Source organism: Pleurodeles waltl, chromosome 11 (genome assembly GCF_031143425.1).
Source record: "Pleurodeles waltl isolate 20211129_DDA chromosome 11, aPleWal1.hap1.20221129, whole genome shotgun sequence".
In the NCBI taxonomy this organism is placed as follows: Eukaryota; Metazoa; Chordata; class Amphibia; order Caudata; family Salamandridae; genus Pleurodeles; species Pleurodeles waltl.
In genome coordinates this window covers 948,852,605-948,876,149 of record NC_090450.1, presented here as the reverse complement: position 1 = coordinate 948,876,149, position 23,545 = coordinate 948,852,605, and the positions used below count along the sequence as shown (strand labels likewise).

At 49.1% G+C, this 23,545-nt stretch overlaps 1 protein-coding gene across 4 annotated transcripts in view; it reads right to left on the bottom strand.

The window, feature by feature from the left end:
• Positions 1-23,545, bottom strand: part of SMPD4 (sphingomyelin phosphodiesterase 4) — a 277,112-nt gene that overhangs the window by 125,311 nt on the left and 128,256 nt on the right. For all 4 annotated transcript variants that reach the window (XM_069215134.1, XM_069215137.1, XM_069215136.1 and 1 more), the window contains one exon: positions 22,365-22,465. In XM_069215134.1, coding sequence (XP_069071235.1) covers positions 22,365-22,465 — 101 coding nt within the window. The remainder of the gene's footprint in view (positions 1-22,364; positions 22,466-23,545) is intronic.

The following is a 23,545-nucleotide window of genomic DNA, read 5'->3' as shown; positions in this document are numbered from 1 at the left end:
CTTTTCTTGGAGCAGGTCCGCTGTCCTCGGGAGTTTCTTGTCTTTTCGAAGCAGGGGCAGTCCTCAGAGGATGTCGAGGTCGCTGGTCCCTTTGGAAGGCGTCGCTGGAGCAGGATCTTTGGAAGGCAGGAGACAGGCCGGTGAGTTTCTGGAGCCAAGGCAGTTGTCGTCTTCTGGTCTTCCTCTGCAGGGGTTTTCAGCTAGGCAGTCCTTCTTCTTGTAGTTGCAGGAATCTAATTTTCTAGGGTTCAGGGTAGCCCTTAAATACTAAATTTAAGGGCGTGTTTAGGTCTGGGGGGTTAGTAGCCAATGGCTACTAGCCCTGAGGGTGGGTACACCCTCTTTGTGCCTCCTCCCAAGGGGAGGGGGTCACAATCCTAACCCTATTGGGGGAATCCTCCATCTGCAAGATGGAGGATTTCTAAAAGTTAGAGTCACTTCAGCTCAGGACACCTTAGGGGCTGTCCTGACTGGCCAGTGACTCCTCCTTGTTTTTCTCATTATTTTCTCCGGCCTTGCCGCCAAAAGTGGGGCCTGGCCGGAGGGGGCGGGCAACTCCACTAGCTGGAGTGTCCTGCTGGGTTGGCACAAAGGAGGTGAGCCTTTGAGGCTCACCGCCAGGTGTGATAATTCCTGCCTGGGGGAGGTGTTAGCATCTCCACCCAGTGCAGGCTTTGTTACTGGCCTCAGAGTGACAAAGGCACTCTCCCCATGGGGCCAGCAACATGTCTCGGTTTGTGGCAGGCTGCTAAAACTAGTCAGCCTACACAGATAGTCGGTTAAGTTTCAGGGGGCACCTCTAAGGTGCCCTCTGGGGTGTATTTTACAATAAAATGTACACTGGCATCAGTGTGCATTTATTGTGCTGAGAAGTTTGATACCAAACTTCCCAGTTTCCAGTGTAGCCATTATGGTGCTGTGGAGTTCGTGTTTGACAAACTCCCGGACCATATACTCTTATGGCTACCCTGCACTTACAATGTCTAAGGTTTTGTTTAGACACTGTAGGGGTACCATGCTCATGCACTGGTACCCTCACCTATGGTATAGTGCACCCTGCCTTAGGGCTGTAAGGCCTGCTAGAGGGGTGTCTTACCTATACTGCATAGGCAGTGAGAGGCTGGCATGGCACCCTGAGGGGAGTGCCATGTCGACTTACTCATTTTGTTCTCACTAGCACCCACAGGCTTGTAAGCCGTGTGTCTGTGCTGAGTGAGGGGTCTCTAGGGTGGCATAAGACATGCTGCAGCCCTTAGAGACCTTCCTTGGCATCAGGGCCCTTGGTACTAGAAGTACCAGTTACAAGGGACTTATCTGAATGCCAGGGTGTGCCAATTGTGGATACAATGGTACATTTTAGGTGAAGGAACACTGGTGCTGGGGCCTGGTTAGCAGGGTCCCAGCACTCTTCTCAGTCAAGTCAGCATCAGTATCAGGCAAAAAGTGGGGGGTAACTGCAACAGGGAGCCATTTCTTTACACACAAGATCATACCCAATCAAGGGAGGGAATGAGCCACTAGGGTGGGCCTCTTTAGCCAATCCACCTACTCACTCCGGGTCGCCAGATATTCCCTCAACGGAGCCCAAATATCCTTAGGACGAGACCCTTCAGGCATCAGCTCCCAAAAAAACGTCAGCTGATCATGGCAAAAGGCAGCATCCCGCAACCATTCAGATCTACGCGGCGCTCTCCTCCTACCCCAGCACATGGCAACCCTACGCTTGGCCAGCAACAGAAACAGGCCCACTAGACGCCTATGCGGCCCCTGGATCTCATCTACGCATCCAAGCAGCGCAACTCTGGGAGAAACAGGCATCTCCAAGTCAACCATTTCAGTAGTCACTTGCACAACCTCCACCCAAAAAGCGTTGACTTCCACACACTCCCACGCCAAGTGCAGAAAACCCGCGTCCGGCACCTGACATCGAGCACAGCACGCATCCGCACGCAAACCCATAGAGTGGAGCCCCTTTGGTGTATAATATAGTCGGTGCAAAAACTTAAAGTGCAGCAGTCGCAACCTGTAATTCGGGGACAGCGCTCTCATATGAGCGCAGCAACTGCGCCACATTGTCTCTGTGATGGGCTCCCCGACATTTCACTCCCATGCAATCCTGGAGGACTCCCCAGAGCCACTTCTCTGCTCCTGCATACAGTTATACAGTTTGGTGACCAGCTTGCTCGGCGACCGTGCATTACAAAGCATCTCCAGAGCTCGAAACTCCAAACAGGCCACGGCCGGGCCAAGAAATCGGTCCCGCAACAAAGCACGGACCCGAAGAGCATACATGCGCTGCAGCGCCGTACCATCACAGCCAGCCAGCGCCGCTGAAATGTCAAGCAGACGACCGTCCACCAGCCAATCCCCCAGCTCTGTCAAGCCAGCATCTCGGAGAAAACCACGCACCCCACCATCCCGGAACATCTGAGCATCAGCAACCGCCATGACGGGCAACGAAGGAGCAAAAGGAGTAGTGACCCCAGAACGCTGCATCAACACCCCCCACGCTCTCACTGTACATGCCACCGTGTCAATTCCCTTAACTCGAGACTGAACTAGACTCCCAAGCACGCGTATCAAGCCATCCGGCCACACGGAGTCACTCTCAGGCGCCAAATGCGGTAAGTATCGAATCGGATTCAGCCAATAATACGCAAAGTGCGCCTGTGCGCAGTGGTAGTATAACTCCAGGTCTGGAGCAGCAAGCCCGCCCGACTCAAAGGGCAGCGTCAGTCTCTCCCAAGAAATGCGTGACCGACGTCCCGCCCATGCCAAACGAATCAGCGCAGAGCGCAGGCGTAGTAAGTAGCCCCTCGCGAGCGGAAGATGAAGATTCACAAACAGAACATAGGGAGAACCACCATCTTTACAATGGCAATACGCCCAATTAACGATAGCGGTAGGGCGCGGCAAGTCTCAACCTTTTCCTCAAGCCATGATAGTGCAGCACCGTAGTTAGCCAGCCATAGTGTGTCAACATCACAGCTCAGGTGTATACCCAAATAGCGCACCGGCCCCTCCGCCCAGACCAGAGGGTATCGAGAATCAAATCTTGTCACATTAGGAGTCAAAGGCAAAACCATCGATTTCGACCAGTTGATAGTGATGCCAGAAAAGGTACCAAAGCGCACGATTTCCTCCAATAAAATATCTAGATTCTGACCAGGATTCTGCACGTACAGTGCAATATAATCGGTGTACAAAGATATCAGGACAGGTCGCTGTCGAAACTGTAAGCCTCTATCATTGTATTTCTGTCGCAGCCCCGCCGGCAGTGGCTCCATCGCCGCCGCAAAAAGGAGTGGGGACAGCGGACACCCCTGACGCATACCGCGTGCAACAGGAAACGGAGCCGACACGCATCCATTAAGGCGCAACCTACCCGTAGGCAGAGTATATAACAATCTGATCCAATTCACGAAACGCGCACTGAGTCCCACACGGCCTAAAAGTGCAAACATATAGTCCCAGGCCAGGGAGTCGAAAGCCTTGGCGGCGTCAAGAAATACCGCTGCCGCATTGTCCTCTGCCCCCAATGAGCCCGCCACCGCGAAAAAGGTGCGCAAGTTATGACAGGTAGACCTCCCGGGGACAAATCCCGACTGATCCGGTAGCACCAACCTAGGGAGAAGTGGCTGCAGGCGAGCCGCTATCATTTTTGCCAGGATTTTATTGTCAATATTGATCATGGAGAGTGGACGATACGAGTCGCATCGGGTCGGGTCCTTGCCAGGCTTCAGGACCGTTACTATCAAAGCCTCCCGAAGCGAGGCCGGCACCAATCCAGTCTCCAGAGACTCCGCATACACCTCTAACAGGCACAGGGCAAGAATATCCACATATACTTTATAGAAAGCTGGGGTCAGGCCGTCTACGCCCGGGGACTTATCACCAGGGAAGCCACAAATCACCGTCGCCACCTCCTCCACAGTGAACAGCTCATCCAAGTACGCCCTGTGAGCCTCATCAAACCATACTAGCGCGATATCCTCAAAGTACGTCTGTGCAGCTGCCGCACTCAGGCCCTCCAGGGCCGCATAGAGCTGCGCAAAATATTCTGTGAACACTTGCATTACACCATTCGCTCCCGTCACCGTTTCTCCCTCAGCGTCAACAACTTCAGTAACATAATTACTGGCCCAGGGCCTGTGAAGCATATCTGCAAACGTGCGCCAGCTCTCTCACCCTCCCCATAACAACGAGCCTGAGCATGTCTCCCGGTAAAACAGATTTCTCTCAGGGAGGCCTCCTCATATAAGGACACCTCTCACCGGATCTCCGCAAGGACCTCTTTGGACCAACCCGCAGCCAGGCACCTCTCCAACTCTGTAAGCCTTCCCTCAATGTCAGCCATCTCCTCTCCCATCTCAAGGCCTTCACTATACCATGTTGATTCGAGAGACATACTCCCCGAATAACTACCTTAAATGCCTCCCATAGGGTACCAGCAGACCTCACAGAACCCCGATTCTCAGCAAAAAACAGCTTAATAGCCTCATGCACTTCCTCCCGAAAGGCCTAATCTCGGAGCGCCCCACAGGGCAACCGCCACATAACCGACTGGCGCAGTTCGCTGGGTATCTCCAACTCCAGTCTAACCGGCAAGTGATCCGACAATGTGCGGGGGAGATGATCCACCGCTCTCGTCCAGACCTCCACATCTCTGGTACCCAGCCAACGATCTATTCGGGATTAACTGCCATGGACGTAATTCAGACATGTTCCCTCTCTCACATCTCCATGCTTTCGCCGCCACAAGTCCACTAGCGCACCGCTCCGCATCACTGCAGCTAAAGACTTAGCCGCTGAATCATGCTGCATCCTGGCCACACTCTCACAATCCATCCTAGCATCCAAAATGACGTTAAAGGCACCACCCCATATCACTGCACCCGCACCCAGCGATTCCACTAGACGCCACAGCTCCAGGAAGAACTCTGGGTCATCTACATTCAGCCCATATACCGCCACAAGCCGACAAGCTCTGTCAAGCAACGTACCGCTCAGTAGAACATATCTGCCATTTGGATCAACAATAACTTCATGTGTGCGCCACTGCAACCCCTTGCGGATTAAGATTGCTACTCCACTAGCATAGCCAGAATACGTGGAGCAGTGAGCCTCGCCAACCCACCCAGCTTTCAATCTACCCACCGCAGTCGTCACCAAATGCGTCTGTTGTAGCATACAGATGTCAATTTCATGGCACTTAACATATGCAGCCACCAATCGAGCCTTCCGTCTATCGTTGAGCCCACGCACATTCCACGTCAAACATCAGACCACAGACATATCATCACCCCTCATCCCACTCCACTGGCATCCATCGCAGCGCGAGAAAGCTCATCTCCACCTGCCAAAAACTTAAAGAAAAGACAACCAGAACTGTATATGAAACAGACTCCCTGCAACCAGAAGAAACCCGCGCCTCCCCCCACCCACTCAGGCCCCCCAATCGGACCCTTTCAGTGACCCACCCTCTCAATCCCCAAACCCACCACCTGTAACCAAAGCAAAAATTGTCAGGACTCATCCCAGGGGCGGTAGCCGGCCTAACAGCTCTCCACCCAGTATACACTAGGGAAGAGGGGCCCATGGGCCAAGTAGCAAGCTACACACCAGGCGGACCCATGCACGAAACGGACCCGCGCACCCCAGCAGCCCCAACCAGTACTCTTAGACCAATCAGAAGCCGGTTAGTCATTGTCACTTAAGGCAGCATCCTCCGCTCCCGGCCCCCCGGCTCCACAGCCCCCCGCCCCTTTGGCAATCGTCTAGCAAACCTGACCGCCTGCTTTGGGTCCGTGAAATACAGCTCCTTGCCCTCGTGCCGCACCCTCAACCTGGCCGGATACAATAGGGCGAACCCGAAACCAGCCAGGCTCAACAGCCGCTTGGCCGACAAAAAAGCACGCCTCTGAGCCTACACACCAGGGGTGTAATCAGGAAAAAAGTTGATTTCCGAGTTCTTGTACAATAGCGGCCTTCTTTCCCTTGCCAAACGAAGAACAGCATCCCGGTCCCGGTAATTCAATAGGCGTGCAATAATTGGATGCAGAGGAGTTCCCGGCGGGGCCGAGGCCCCAAGGACCTGTGCGCCCTCTCAACCACCAGCATCCGCGAGAGCTCGCCTGCGAACAAGTCCAACAGCATACTCTCCACAAAGTCTTCCATGCGACCCATATCAGTCGCCTCCGGCAGCCCCACGATGGGGATATTATTACGGCGGGACCTCGCCTCCAAGTCCTTATTTTTATTCCGTATCACCTCCAAGATGCGCTCCATTTGTGCAATCTGTTCTCTATCACCCCGGCGTGCATCTTCCATTTGTGACGTGCGTGACTCCAGAACCTCAAACCTGGAATCGTGGTCATCTACTCGGGCTCTGATACGGTCAAGCTGTTCCGTCACATGGTCCAGCTTGGCGTCGATGCCAGCCAAGCTAGTCTTGAGCTCCAAAAACATGGACCGCACAGACACCTCCGGGCTCTCCTCGCCAATCTCGACGTCACTGGGCTGGGAGGCAGAAGCCACACTTCTCTTTTTCCCACCCTCGAAGGTGAGCTTTGGTTGGCGTTGATCAGCCTTGCCCATAGTTCAGCTCAGATCCAGAGCAATGGGCTCCCACAACCGGTATCTCTCTCTCAGCTGCCCAAGTCGCTCCGCAGGTCCACCAGCCAGCACCCAGGTCATCAGACCTACATCGAAACACTCCAAACAGCAGGCCAGTCCGTGCTGGTACCTCACGATACTCCACTAGCACCAGCTCCAGCTCAGTAAATCTGCGCTGCAGGGGGCTGCCCTGGCCCCAGCCAGAGCCAGCTCCCCTGCAAGAGGAGCCCCCTACAGCTTCAGGCCCTCAGTAAACTGGCACGGGCACAGTCGGCAGCACCACCACCAGGTCACCGTTACTCGACATCCAACAATTGGCCCCAGAATCCGATCAGACACTCCGGGTAGCGCAGCATATGTCCTCCAATATAATCTGACGGGCCCCTCCTGGGCGCCGCCCTGGGGGGCGCACCGCAGAACCGCGCTGCTACCCCCCAAGCCGTCCACTCGCCGATGTCTGGTGCCCCAGCCGCCACAAACCTCAAGTCTGTCCCCCTCCTCTCAGGGCCGGTCCTGTATTCTGCACTAGGCCTGCTCCTCGCACGCCCGCCCGCGCTAACAGGCCATCCAAGCCCAGGCGCCACCAGTAGAAGCAGCGACACAAAGTCTGAAAGGCCGTGAGGCCCAAGCAAGTCTCTTCAGCCGCGGAAGCCTCAAGGGGCACCAGGGCCACGGCTCGACCAGACCGCCGATCAGGCCCCCGGACACACTCTCGTTCCCGGCACAGCATGCTCGCCGGGAGCGGCTTTAGGCCTCCTGACCTTTCAATACGCGCACGCGGGCGGAAGCCACCGTCAGGCCCGCCCGCGCGGATCCAGGCCCCAGCTCCGGCCTCCGCCGCGCTCTCACGGCACCCAAAGCGCCACGGGGGCTCACCCAGGGTATCGCCCGGGTCCGCTCCAGCCTGCACCGCCTGCAGGAGAAATATAACGAATAATCGGCCCGGTGCCCGGCAGAGCCTCACTCGGTGTCGGCCATCTTGCCCGGCAGCCAGGCCACGCCCCAAACTCAATCCTGTCGGAATCTTGCAAGCCAAATCTGAGGATCCACCCAAGAGGGGGACCCCAAATAGCCCTGAAAGGGGGATTGGTCACCTAACCAGGTAAGTGCCTATCAGGAGGGGGCTCTGACATCACCTGCCTGGCCTGGACACTCAGATGCTCCCAGAGTTCCCTACCAACCTTGGAAACAAGATGGCAGAACCCAGGGACCCTCTGGAACAGCTCTGGGCACCACCACTGGGGTGGTGATGGACAGGGGAGTGGTCACTCACCTTTCCATTGTCCAGTTTCGTGCCAGAGCAGGGACTGGGGGTCCCTAAACCAGTGAGGACTGGTATATGAATGGAGGACACCAAATGTGCCCTTCAAAGCAACCAGTGGCTTGGGGAGGCTACCCCTCCCAAGCCAGGCACAGCTATTTGCAAAAGAAGAGGGTGTTACCTCCTTCTCCCAATGGAAATATTTTGTTCTACCTTCCTTGGCTGGATAAGATCAAGCAGCAGGAGGGCAGAAACCTGTCTGAGGGGTGGCAGCAGCTGGGCTGCCCGGAAAACCCTGCAAAACTGGTGGTAGCAATGCTGAGGGCCCTCTAAGGATCCCCCGGAGTACATGGAATCATACTTTGAATACTTGCAACAGTATAGGGGTATGATTCCAACATGTTGGATACAAAACATGCTCAGGTTCGGAGTTACCATTATCTAGATGGGCATAGGAATGACATATGTCCAATACACATGTAAATTGGCGTCCCTGTACTCACAAAGTCCAGGAAAATAGATCTGGAGTTTGTGGGGGCACCTCTGCTAGTGCAGGGGTGCCCTCACACAGGTACCTGCACCTTGCCCTCTGGGCTGAGAGGGCCTACCGTAGGGGTCACTTACAGTAACCTGGTCCAGTGACCTTTAGTGAAAACGGGTGCATGCACCTGTTTCACACAGACTGCAATAGGAGGCCTGTGGAACCCTTTGCATGGGCTCCCTATGGGTGGCAGAGTAACTGCTGCAGCCCATAGGGATACCCTGGAAACCCGATGCCCTGTGTGCCTAGTACCATATAGTAGGGACTTACATGGGAGGACCAGTATGCCAATTGTGGGAAGAAAAAAGGTACAATTTACAGGAAAGGGCAAACTACTTCGGTCCTGGTTAGCAGGATCCCAGTAGACACAGTCGTACACACTAACAGGCAGAAAAATTGGGGTAACAATGCCAAGAAAGAGGGTATTTTTCTACAGGGTGGGGTCCCTTAGGATGGCACAACACGTTGCAGCCTGTGGAGACACTCTCTAGTACCCCGGCCCCAGGTACCAGGAGTACCATTTACTAGAGACCTACAGAGGTACTATAGTGGGTGCCAATTGTGTACAATTAGATTTTTTACCTTGTTTTCGGAAAAGAGCACTGGCACTGAGGACCTGTGAACCCAATGCATCTCAGCCAAAAACGTCAGTACGAGGGAGCAAAAAATGGGGTGACCATGTCCAAAAGGGGCACTTTACTACCACCACCTTTAAACGAAAGGGAATTAGACTATCCTTTCATAAGGCAGTCTTCATTTTCTAAGTGGAAAAACTTGAAAAGGCCATCTGCATTGGCATTGTCAGTCCTAGGTCTGTGTTTCACTGTAAAGTCTATAACCTGTAGGAAGATGGACCACCTCAACAGCATAGGATTTTCCCCCTTCATTTGCATCAATTATCTGAGAGGCCTGTGGTTGGTCTGAACAATAAAGTGAGTACCAAACAAGTTTGGTCTCCGCTTCTTCAGGGACCACACCACAGCAAAGGCGTCCTTCTCAATGGCACTCCAAAGCTCCTCTCTGTGGAGTAACCACCTGCTAATAAAAGCAACAGGCTGGTCCTGGCCATCATCGTTGGTCTGGGATGGAACTGCTTCTATCCCATTCTCAGAGGCATCTGTCTGCACAATGAACTGCCTTGTATAATCTGGACCTTTCAGAATGGGTGATGAACACAGTGCATCTTTGAGGGTGTCAAAAGCCTTTTTAAAACCTTTTGTGAGTGGTGCCACAATAATGCCATACCCCTTCACAAACCTCTTGTAGTACCCAATTCAAGCCAAGAAATGCCCTGACTTGGGTCTGAGTTGTTGGAGCCTTCCTGCCCAGGACAGTTTGGATCTTTGGTTGTAAGGGTTGTACTTAGCCTCCACCTACAAGGTGGCCCAGGTATACAACAGTGCCCTGCCCTATCTGGCACTTGCTGACCTTGATAGTGAGTCTTATGTGCTGCAGTGCCTCAAGTGCATCTCTACTGTGGATTAGATGATCTTGACAAGTGGAGCTATAGACAGCAAAATCATCTAGATATGCTGCACTAAAAGCCTCCAACCCAGCAGGGACTTTGTTTACCAACCTTTGGAAGGTGGCAGGGTTATTATTTTTTTTTTTTTTAATTCTGTTTATTGACAGCACAGTAAAAACAGGTATATCATATCTTGGTGAACCAGTACAGTGGTGTGAATAAGCTTCATAGCTCTCAACATAAACCAACAAGGATCTCTCCCCTTCCTACCATCTCAGTCCACATTTGTGGAGGATATAGGTGGCCTGCAAGTGTCCCAAATCGACCAGAAGGATCAGTCTCATTGCAGATATTGCCCCAGTAGGTGTTCCATGACCCCCAGATTTTTTACTATGTCCAGTAAAGCCCCGTCCTTCATAAACCACCTTCTCAGCCGGCATACACCAATCTTTATCTTGTTTCCAGTCTCCCATTCGGGGAAACTGCTCAACCCCCACCCCCAAACAATCAAGAAATATTGCATTTGGCAACCATTAGACCCAATGACCACCAAATTTGTGCCATGGGAGTCATGTCCGTTGCACTTCAGACATTGAGGAGACACCATTTTGCAGAGGCAGTCATAAAACCCCTGTCACTTCACACATACATGCCACCACCTCCACTTAGAAGCCGTATAGTGCAGGACATTTCCATACAATATTGTAGAACATACCCAGTTCGCCACACCCTCGCTGATAATTCCCCGTTTTGGTTCTACCCATCTTCAACAATATAGTCTGGGCGTAGTAAGACAGATTCAATGTCTTTAACTGAACCAAGTGGAAGCCCACCCTTATAGCAACCTCCCTTGTGGACACAAGTGCTTCCACCCACTTGTCATCCCCCAGCTCTCCCAGATCCCGAGCCTGTTGTTCCCTCAAGTGCAGCAGTGCATCATGTGTATTGTTAAATCGTTTTCTATGTCAGGGAATTCGCTTTTCGTGTCAGGTGTTCGTCCAGTAGGCAATCTTTCAAGGGGGAAGATCCATTCCTTTCGGAAATACTGCCTTAAGTGCGTAACACACCTGTATCTAGCGCTAATTCTTGGTGTCGGCTAAGTGGTAGTCTTGTTGCTGGTCACTCCAAGGGATGACAACACCATGTGCCCAAGGGTCACCTACTAGGGAGAGCACAATTAGTATCCCACTTACCGAAACCTGGCAGCACAGAGCACAATTAGGGTCCCACTTATGGAAACCCAGTAGCACTCCCAAGGTGCCTAACAGCACAGTATCCCATGGAGGGGTAGTTTGGGGGACTTTGCCCCGCCATCCTTGGGCTTTATGACTAAGAGTAACCACAGTTGCCTTGGGACCAATGAGGGAAGTGTTATTAGGTGTGCCATAGAGTGCCCTGAGACAGTCCAATGGCTGCATGATGAATCGGTCCAACCTTAGCGCTGGTTTGTCTGGGGGGAGGTGCACCCAACTGTTAATAGTTGTGAGTTGCGCTGCCCAATAATACTTCTGAACATCGGGCAGAGCTATTCCACCATCGTTCCACCCCCTGGTAAGTTTGCAAAATGCAATGCTAGATGGGCCCCCGTCCCAGAGTAGCGTTCAGGGTTCCCCATCAATGGTTTTAAAGTAGGAATCGTGCATCTGATAGGATTTATTTTGTACAATATAAAGAAAATGGGGAAGGGACATCATTTTAAAAAGGGCAGCTCTGCTTAAGAGACAAGGACAGGGACCTCCAGTAACTAACATCCAGCCTCAGCCGTTTTATTGGAGGCAAGAGGGTTTCACTATCGAAGAGCTCAGGATGCGTGGTAATGTACATGCCCAGGTAGCGAAACCCTTCTGTAACTATTGTCGCTTCATAGCCTCGGGCAATCGCGACTCTGTGCTGCTCAGGAGGTAGATTAAATATATTTGCAAATTGATACTACAGCCAGAGTAATGGTCCAAATAGATTATGATCTGCATAAGCCTACTGAGTGTATTAATGGGGTATGTGACATACAAGAGGATGTCATCCACATACAATGATATTTTGTCTTTCCAGTGATGATTCCACTACAGACCGTGGACCAGTGGGTCCAGTCTGATCCACGCCACCAGAGGCTCCAATATCTGGACAAGAATTAGTGGCGACAGGGTGCCATGCTGGAGGTGAAAAATCCAGGACAGCTTCCCACTGACCTTCACCTGGGCCACTGGACCCGTGTAAAGCAGTCTCACCAGGTTGACGAAGCACAGGTTGAAACCCAGTCTGGTCAGGACCTCGAAAATGTAAAATTCAACTGTGTCAAACACCATTTTTGCATTGAGAGAGAGTACAAGAGCACTCTCCTGGAGGCTGGCCGACTGACTCAGCACTTCATGGAGGAGCTGCAGGTGAAGAGTGGTTCTTTGGCGAGGATCCTTAGAATTGAGAAGTGATATGAGCTGATTTGAAGAACAATCATCAGGAGGCTTTTCCTCTCTGGGGGGGTGACCACAATGGTAGTTAGACGTTGGTTTCTGGGCAGTGAACCCAGATGCCATCTCTCCTCAACCTTGCGCAGCAAGTAAGCAGCTAGCTTGGAAGCCATCCACTTCTACAGCTCGACTGGCACACCACTGGAGCCAATGGCCTTACCTGGATGAAGATCACGTGTGGCTTGAATTATTTCAGCTTCAGTTAATTCTTCCTCCAAAACAGAATTGTTAGACGGCTCAAGAGTTGGAAGGTGGAGGTCGGCAAGGAGCTCCCTGGAGTCTTCCGCTGTGGTAGTAGTTACCAGGGAGTAGACATGGGTATAGTAAGTGGTAAAGGACTTCACTATATCTTGCGGCTCTCTTACCAGCGTTACAGGACCTGCCTGTACCACCAGCACCCACTGGCCCGACTCTTCCCTCCTATCCAGCCAGGCTAGGAGTTTACCTGCCTTATTACCCACTTCACAGATGCAATGCTGTGTTGCTCTATGACTCGCTTTGGCGGTATCATTGGCTTCAACTGTATATTGTTTTTTGCTTTAAGTGCAAAGTGTGGAGGGCAGGAGATCTCTCTCCATCTCCTGCAACTCTTTTTCAAGGTGCCCAAGAATGAAAAGTAAAATGTTGCAGGCTGGGGTTATGGGCAAGCCAAAGGTCAGTTAAGCTGAGGACTAAAAGGAAATCTGGTATTGGATGACGAGAGTAGCCGGCACGTCTGTGAGGGAAACGGTCACGCTCTTTGCACAGTACCAGGTAGTCTCCCCCCCAACAGTAGTTTACCCTCCGGCATTGTAAGCAATAGAGCTTAAGTCAGGGAACAACGAATCATGAAGATGAGGCAGGACATAAAAAGAGCACGCATTGATTATTGCACCCTCCTAGCTCAAGTATGGGCTGCATATCGTCCCTGGGCATCTGACCGAGTTTGATGAATGAGTAGTGGGAGTGACTTTCATATGAGGCTCCCCACACCCCTGGAACCTGTAGTGTATTCCACATATATGACCATTCTACATCCCCACCTGTCCATGGTACGGACTGTGTTGCCCAGCATATGAATCTCTACGAGGAGAACAATATCGGGTAAACTACGTTTGATGTCTTGCATCACAACGCATTGTTTTATTTTATCTCCCAGGCCATTAATGTTCCAGAAGAGAAATTTTATGTTAGACCCATTGGAGAGGTCACCCATGTACGCTCATCGTCAAGTGGTCCTAACAGGCCAGCCGGCCCACCTCCCAGCATTGTGTCACGGGGGGACATGTTGTAACATGTGTGTATTCGCTGTCATCCCCAATAAATCACAGTATAGCTTACAAACAAAACAAAACCACAAACAGAACTCCTAAACTGTACCACCCCGCATAGCAGACTTAAAACTGCCTGTCACCCAACACTGCAGAGTGCCTTTCACCCCCCAATTAGAACTGTAACAAAGGGTGACTGTGGCAACCACCACCAACAATGCTGCCCCCCACCCCCAACCCTCATTTGGAGTTCTCACATGTTACTAGAAGTCATCCACATGCATGTAGAACATGATCAGTCATGGTGATGTCAGCGGAAAGGCCGGCGACCTATATTAAGGGAAAGGCAAATGGAAGAAAAAAAAAAACAGGGGCAACATGCCTCTAGTTCCTAGTCATTGTCCCCGCATCAGTCATTTCAACTCATCATATCTTCCCGCTCCATCAGTCCATTTGTCGTGGAGTTCATGCTAAAGTCCCGCTCCTGAGGCTGGCTGTTGCGGAGACTTTTGTTCTTGTAGCGTGCCTTTCGGGCCTTCACTGGGATTAGAGGTATCAAGAGTTTTTCGCCGTTTCTCGGTCATGCACCTCGAACCGGCCTCTAACCCTTGAGCTAGTCCTACGCCTCCTCTGGGATAGTAAATGCCAAGTCCTCCCTTCAGCTACCACATGCTGCTGCACCTGGAACAGCATAGAATATTTGAGGCTCTGTCATGCAGGGCACGTTTCATATACAGAAAACGACAGTGCAGCATTAAACAAGAGGGTGAAGTCCAGGAAGAAAGTGATAGTTTTGTTCTCGTACTTGAGGGGCACTTCGTGCCGCTTGTAAAATCACGTTGCGGTCCCTGAAGCCTAAGATGCGGGCGATGATTGTACGGGACAGCACACCTGGTTTGGGCCTAGTGCCTGGAATTCTGTGGGCTCCTTTGACAGACAAGTATTTAGATAGCCCACAAGGCTGGAGGCCTTCAAGAATGAGATCTTCCACAAAGAGAGCCACTGCGGGGCTCTCTGACTTCTCTAGCACCCTGACCAAGCGTATGTTATTCCTTCTCGAATAGCCCTCAAAATCTTCAAGTTTCACCCCTAAGGCCTCCACTGTGGTCTTTGACTTGTTGCCGCAGAGTATCAGTTTCCGATCTGAGGGTGGGAGAGGGAGTCTTTAGCCTACTTTAACTGGGCACTCATGTTTTGGAGATCTGCCCCCACCAGTAACCTCCATGGAACTGTATCTATTTTGAATTCCAGTGAACCACGTACTCCCTGGATCGCAGTCATAATGTCATTGAAGGTTAGTATCTCACTTTCAGGTGAGGTCTTTGCAACAGGGCAAGGCGTATTCTTATTCCACCTGAGCCCTCACGGGTCAGCACAAACTTATGTTCAGTCTGATGGGCAGCTCGGGCGCCTCGACCCCCTATCATCACTGTTGTGGAGTAGTGTTGCCGTCTTCCGAGAGGGAAAGAGGGAGAGGGACAGGACAATGGTATTCACTGCGGCCTGCCTGGAAACATTCACACAGGGGATATCTCCCAGAGGCCTGGCGGGTGTTCCACCGCAGGTCTCCCAAATTAACTTGCATCTGGTGTTGGACCCACGGGGACATGCCACTGAGGAGGGCTGTTACCGAGCCAACACACAGGGAGGAGGCGGCAACTGTCTGCCACTCCTCTGTTGAGGTCAGTATATTTTAAGCGTTCCAAGGCAAGAGTTCAAGTGCCTTAGCGGCTCCCCAGCATGGAGAGGTCACTATATGTCAGCGTCCGTCAGTTATGAGCAGGACCTCCCAGCTTAATCAAGGAAGGAACTGGTCGCCCCAGTATAGAGGTGGGTCATAGGCTTCTCTTTCAGGACTCTCCATGTCTAGGGCAAACAATGTTTACGTATAGTTAATTCAGAGTGAGGGGGCGAAGGGGGGCCCCAAGAGCGTGTGTCAGCCTGTCAATTCTTCCAGGGGGCCCCTTCAAAGCCCCCCAAGGCCAAACTGTCCAGCCACTCCTGCACAGTGGCATTCAACACGCTCCAGGTGTCAAGGATTTTAACAGGGAAGTCTAGCTCTTACCCGAGGGCCCTTGACTGGTGTGTGCAGGAGTGGAGAAGCGCCCATATATTGGCATAAAGGAGTCTTTTAGTCCCAAGGCCAGTGTGAGGCAGCGGCGCAAGGCCTGTGCACCTTCGTGAGTCCTACACCGCTTCGTACTCACCCAACGCTTACCATCCAGAATGTAGGATGAGGAGTTTGATACCAACTGCCATAGGTTTCAGAGAAGCCATTATGTAGCTGTGTAACTCGTGTTGACCAGTGCCTAGTGCACACCTTAAGATGGCTTCTCTGTTCACTTGCACTGTCTAAGTAATTGAACTAGAGATTAAAGGGGTATATCTGCTCATGCAGATATGTCTTCACATCAAATATAATGTACTCTACCTTAGGGCTCCAAGGGCTGCTGCAGAGGTGACTTACATATACTTAGATGCAGTGATTGGGGCATGGCGCAAAATGTGTGTGCCCTGTTGTGTTTTCACTCATGGATAGCACCATGACATGCAGTCTGTGATGGAAGGCTGTGTGGAATTTTTAGGGGGGGGGGACCCTTAGGGTGGTACAATACATGCTGCAGGCCATGTAGACCTTCTCTAGTACCCAGGCTTTAGGTACCAGAGGGTACCATTTACTAGAGACTTACAGAGGTACAAGAGTGGGGGCCAACTGTGTGCAATTAGACTTTTTACTTTGTTTTAGGGAAAGAGCACGGGCACTGGGGATCTGTTTGGCAGGACACAGTACACCTCAGTTGAAAAACCTTAGTATCAGTGAGCAAAAAGTGTGGGTGACCATGTCCAAAAGGGGCACTTTCCTACACTCCAAAACTCTCAGGTGGATCTTTTTCATTGTAGAGTCTAAATTCTTATAAAAATAGTCTATTTGTATACATTTGTGTCACATTTCTTGAGTGATGGATCTATTTTGTCTGCAATTGTCAAATGCTTCACAGTGTGTAAGCCTTGCTGCTCAGTGCCACGGCTACCCGGGGTTGAGCTGAGGGTTTGACAGATGAAACATAAAAGTTCCTAAAGGGGCTGGTAAGTGTAGGCTTGTGTGGTTGCACAGCCACACCATATAATACATCCCATTTTCTCACACTGACTTACCAACTACTACCACCTCCACACCGGTAATCTTCTAGATGCTACACCCAGGGTCAGCTTCCAGACCTCTTTTACCGCTGGTAGCTTGATTGTTGGAACATGCTACGGGTTTCTTTTTGATACCAGCTTCTGTTAAAGCTGCACTATCCTGCATTCAGAAGAAATATATAAGCCTTAGGATCAAGATCCTTCTTTCCTACATGCGGACCCTGTTACAAACTCAGTTATAGTCTCTTGACCCCTTCAGTTACATGCTACAGTCCTTTGATCCACTATTCCTCCTGGCATGGAGAGTAAAATGTTATGACAGATCTCTTTGCAGTTCCTTTCAATAGTTCATAGAGGGTCTTCCAAAAGCCAGACGTCAAGACTTCAGGAGATCATGTCTAATCAAATCATCAGTGCTGCAGCTGATACTTCTAGTCTTGCCACACATGGATATTATCATGCCCTAGATCTCAGTCGCTCATCATGGCTCGAACTTACAGGGTAAACCAGAAGCACAGCACTGTATCCTAAATCGCCCTTTTTCAGTGAATACATTGTTTGGATCTTATGCTGATGATGAGATGTCTGGCATGAAGACAAAGCTGGACACCCTTAAGGCTGCTGAATGGAGAAAAGAAGGGATTATATTAAATACACACCTATCGACTTTATGACCGCCAGCATTACCATCATTGCCTTTAGGGGCAACAACAACAGTATTAACACACACCCCAATGATACAGACGTCAGTTGACAGCCCGAAAAGTTCAGGAAACTTCTCCCGAAACCAGCAAACCAACCACTGCAGGAAAACAACGAGTCAGATCTTCCCCCTCTTCCGTTATCCACTCCAATAAGTGAAGCATAACATTTTTCTTGAAAGGGAGGTGAAGAATAGTCACCAACAAATGGGTTCTGAACATTGTAGATCATGGATACTGCCTCAGAACCTTCCCTTTAACAGCCTGAAAATTTGCAACAAGAAGTATCCATTCTCTTGCAGAAACACGGAGTGGACAAGGTTCCCCTCTCACGTGAGCGGGATGGGAATTTATTCCCCTAATTTTCTGGTGAAGAAATGCCCCAAACATGAGTACAGACCCATTTTAGACCGAAAAAAAGTGAACAAATGGATGTGCAAAAAAAACTTCAGGATGTTGGCTCTTTACCAGATCTACTCTCAACTATATCAAGGGGTTTGGCTATGCTCAATAGAGCTGCAAGATGCCTAATTTCACAACCCAATAGCCAAAAAGCAACTGAAATTCAAGAGGTTTATCCTAGTAAAAGACCACTAGCAATAAAAGGTTCTTCTTTTCAGCCTCAAGTCTGCACTTCAAACTGTTTCAAAATGTATGACGGCTGTAGAAGTAGATTTCAGATTTTTTTTCATCTTTGTCTAGCCGTATCTGAACAACTGGCTCATCAAGGCATCTTCCCATTAGCAAGCATGCCAACATTATCATCTAACTATCATGACTCTCAATCGACTAGGTCTGCAAGTTAATCACAACAAACTTATCTCAACGCCTGTTTAATCCCTATATTACCTGGGTGCAGTTCTAGGCACAGTATGCACAAAAGTGTTTCCTGCAGAGGGGAGATTAGCTATCCTTCAGAAATGACAAACTGAAGAAAACATCCCATGCAATAGTGAGACAAGTCTCTTCCCTCCTGGGTTCAACGGTGCCATGCATTTACCTGGTCTCACATGCACATCTATTCCTGCTGCCTTTCAAACAATGGCTCCAATACCAATAGGATCAGCTCTCTAGAAGATGAAAAGACAGAGTGATGCTGACCACTCATGCGAAACACTCAAATGGTGTGCGGCTCAGAGGTTCTTCTCAGAGGGATGAATTTCCACCAAGACATCCCGGCCCAAACCACATTGATGGATGCCTCCTTAACAGGTTGGGTGTTCATATGGACCCTCTACAGATTCAAGGCCTGTGGTCTCAGAAGGAAGTCTTACCACATCAACCTTCTGGAACTGAACGTAGCACATCTATGCCTGAAGCATTCCTCATGTCTTTCAGAAAAGAAGCACTCCTTGTTCAGACGGACAATCAACTACCATGCATAACCTGAACAAGCAGGGAGGGGCGACATCCAGACCTCTGTCCCTGGAAGCATTAAATCTGAAAGGGGATAATTTTTAGGGATTTCAGGATTACAGCGGTCCATTTTCACGGAACCCAGAATGCTCAAGCAGACACTCTCAGCAGGCTCATCCTAAAAACATCACAAATGGGGGGTCTAAACAATACTGTAGTTTTCCGACTGGGTCCATACATCTTTTCACAAAGGGCAAAAAAAGAAATGTTCAAACTGCGTCTCAAGATACTACCAACCAGGCACACTGAGGAATGCCCTATGAATCGGCTGGTTAGGCAAATTTCTGTACTCAAATTCCCCTACTGCCAACAGTGATCATCAAGTTTTCACACTCGAAAGACAGAATTAATTTCACTGCTCCGGAGTGGTCTCGACAGTGGAGGTTCACTGATCTCCTTCACCTCTCAGTGTCCACACAGGAAAAATCCATGTAGACTGGACCTTCTTCAGAAGTATGGAGGCCATATTCAACACCCCTACCTTCACTCGTTGAACTTGGCGTCATGGCTCCTTAACTCATACAATATGGTCACCTGGATCTCTTTCAGGAATGTATGGATGTTCTGAAATGCCAAAATACAATCCACTAGTACTTCCTATTCCTTCAAACAAAGATTCTGCATCTGGTGTTCTCAGTACTATTTCAATCCTCTTACTTGTCAAGAAGAGGCTGTTCTTCCATACCTCCTTTAGCTTGCTAAAGCAAACTTGTGATTCTCCTCAACTAGAATGAATCTTGCAATAATCACAGCTAATCGAAAATGTCCCTCACAATTGTCCTTTTCAGGAATATATGTCCTCACAGATTTTCTGGAAGGCATTAAGAAGATATATCCTCCTCACAGGAGACCTTCTACTCCATAGGAGTTAAACACTGTCCTCTGTCACCCTAAGGGTCCGCCCTTCGAACCCCTACTTAAGGCTATTCTCCAACACCTATCTTGGAAGGCTTCCTTCTTGGTAGCCATTACTTCAACACACAGGGTAAGCAAGATACAGAGTCTTTTTTCAAATGAACCTTACACAATATTCCATAGCAAAAGGGTAGTGCTAAGGACCCATCCTAACTTCCTTCCTAAAGTAGTCTCAGTTATGCCTGTGAATCAGGCTAATACTTTACGTACAGTCTTTCAAAATCCTTCTTCTCCTGCCGAGAGGTCTCTCCAAACTCTCGTTGTTACCAGAGTTTTTACATTTTATCTAGCGAGGACAAACTTTTTAAGTGAATCAAAATAACTTTCTGTCAACTATGGAACTATGCGGACAGGATACAACAATTCTAAGGCATTCTCTTATGGATGGAATGTCTACTGCATAATCATTTGTTATCAAAAAGCAAACAAAACCCTATCTGGTCCACCTAGTGCTCACTTCGCCAAAGGTAAATCAGCTACTGCTGCTTTAGTTAGGAACATGTCAATTGCTGAGATTTGCAAAGGACTCTAAGGGTGATGCCCAAGTGTGTCAAGAATCGCTAAAGAATTTGTGCCTAATTATACTATTCTACTTTATCTGTTCCTTTGCTGGATTTCTGGGGGATGAGCTAGCTAACCAGTGCTTACGATTACTGATGGAGATCCCCTGTGAGAGAAAGAATGGTTTCCTACTAGTAATCCTAGTTCTCCCTAAGAGGAATCTTAATTGAAATCATAAGCAACCGTTCCTTCTCTCCGACGGAAGAGATAATATACTACAATGCTAATTCGCTCATGAAAAAGAACTGCGTAAACTGCCACCTACAGGACATGATGGGACACTGGAGGTCAAGAGACCCTTAATGACTCCGTGTTTTACTTGCATTGTTGCAATGCTGCAGCCTGAGCAGGCTACAATGATATGTATAACTCCATACCCACTTTAAAAAGTAAAAAGCGTCCGTGAAGGACGTTTTAAAAAGGTCGCTTTTCATTTTACGTAAGTGACTTAAGAGTATAACCCTTTTTTCCTTCTAGAATTTTAAGTAAGTAAATAAGATTAACAATATAGACTGTTTTTAAGGCTGCTAAACTTAACAAGCCTTTTGCATGTTTCCTGGCTTTTCCAAAGTATTGTGAAGATGTAACTTTGAAAGAACTGCTCTGTGGTCCCTGCATGTGGACAGGACTACTCAGTGCCTATGATTTCAATGGAGATTCCTCTAAGAGAGTACTAGGATTACTGGTAAGGAACCATCCCTTTTTCAGCCCAAGTCCAATTGAGTACCTCTTCTCAGATGCCGGTACCAGCAAAGGATTGACGGTATGCTTGGTTCCTACTGAGGCAGAGTTCAGGAGGCACCCACTGCCCCCGAAGACACTGATGATGATGTGAGTCTATGTTGCAGGTTGCTTAGTTAGACTGCACTGGATGCCCTTACTAAACATCTTGCCCTACGTCTCCTAAACACCAGTCAACTGGGTGGTGGACATGAGCACACCTTTGACCATGTAATGAGAAAGCCATCAGTAAGTATCATGAAATGGCATTAACGAATCAGAGTGATTTGTGGCCGGTTGAAGAATCCCAGTCAGTGTATTTCTTTTCATCTCTACTGTGGGCAACTGCACGTCTAGTACCTCAGATGCTCTTTGAACCATCACTTCAAATGAGGTGCTTTCTCTCTTTGGTTGCCCAGATCGAAAGTCTGCCTCAGTTTCAGGCTGTGCATCTAGCTGAGCTGACTGGCATTATATACGTCCACTGCAATGAATCCTCAATGTAATAAGGAGGGAGCAACTTATCCTCTTCCTCATCATCATCATCATCATCGTCACTGTCTTGAGGGACAGTGGGTGCCTCTTGCTCACTGGCTGAATAGGATCCAAACATAGATTCAATCCTCTGCTAGTACCAGCGTCAATTGGGAAGTCATTAAAACCTGGCTGCTCCTGGTGTAAATCTTATGCTTGGCACTCATCCTATATATTTGTGTGAAATTACTGATCTCCGAACCAAAGGGCCATCTAAGGTGCTGATTAGAGATATATTTAGGCGTTTCACCTGTTGCAATGCATTACACACTGGAAATGATTTGCTTACATGGACTCCCTCATTACGGAGCAGGACTGCATGTTATATTCTTGTCTTTTTCAAACATTTAGTTTTAGTCAATGAAAAATGGGAAGCCCTGTTAGCAGTAAAGAAAACTACGGAACTAGGAAAGGTAATATGAAAACAAGAAACAACTTTGACAGAAGAGACTGCTGAGTATTAAAAATCATCTATCTATGAAGGGAAATAAATGGCTTGCCAACAAACACACTTGCCGTGTTAAGGATTGTTGAGAATGGAAACATGAAATACACAAGAAAGCCAAGGAAAATACAGCCTGGATCGGGTTAATCAGCTCTGTCTTGCGTTCATCATGCATCTGATTTACAAGATTCCACCAAGACACAAATAAGCTTAGTGTGCCTTAGATACAGAACACCCTCAGTAATCAAGGAGATTAACAGGCCAAATCTGGTTCTTTACCCCCACCTCATGGTTCACCTTCTTCCAAACCTATGTAGATTGTTGCATTGTTTACCATTTCTCCGGAACACTTCGGTTCAGAGGATCTGTCCCTGGTGGCTGCTTCTCTAAAGAATATCGCCACGGTTGCAGGTAACTCAGCCACATCTCCAGTACCTGAGAGTGGAAGAATCATGGTAAGTAAGTCATGCTATTTTAAATGATCATGAAGTAAAGACAATCAAAGAGGTTACATTGAAGGTTTCAAGATGGTAAGCAAGACTGCACTGTAGATATTACCTAAAGCAGGGCAGAGAGACACATGCACACACACAAGGATAGGTGACATCACACCACATATAAGCCATATAGACTCCAAGTGAAGTGTTTGAGTCTCATGTCTTGCTTGCAAATGTATCCAGAGTCCAGACTTGTGAGGCAACTCATCTAATGACACCACAAACATTGCAGAACAGAAGTGGCGCACCCCAAGGATTGTATGCAAAATCCTAAACATAACATAGGAGAGGCAGGTGACTCAACATTAGAAAAAATAACAGAACAAAACTAAAGAAATACCGCACAACTGCTAAAATCAGACTGCAAATGTTGGAGAAGACTAAACCTTAAAATAGATATTCTGAGCTCAGATATCAAACCACTAAAACAAACAAGAGGTCTGATTTATCTAAATGTCCCAGGAATGCAGCAGGTGATTACTCTAGCTTTTCAGCATTACAGATGTGGACATTATGTAGTAACAATTAGGCGGGTGCACATTGTGCACATGCACAATGCAGAAAGGATGCTCCTTCATTTGCATAGGGATATAGCTTACGGGTAGGAAGTCACCTTCTCAGGGTGTCATTTGGTAGCCAGCAGAGTGGACCCTTTGGACCAGCAGTAACCCATCCTACTTTCTCACAGACTGATGCAGTTACATACATATTGGACCCTGTAATATAGTTTTCCTCCAACAGGCATGCAGGAGCAACAACTGTCTGTAAGCACACCTAAACCCAGAGAATGGGTGCAGTCCAGTACTGCACCAATCCTCACGGAGGCCTTCAGCCCTGCCCTGAAGGATCCTGCTGTGTTTTCCTGCAGCACTTTTTCCAGCAGATGTGATAACTCTGAGCTTCGGTGCTTGCACTGAAAAGTGCATATTTCTTTGTTAAAAACCCCTACCATCCTAGTCTGCACCAGGCACATCAAATGAGACTGCCCATAGATAGATGCAAACTGGGGCCATGCAAC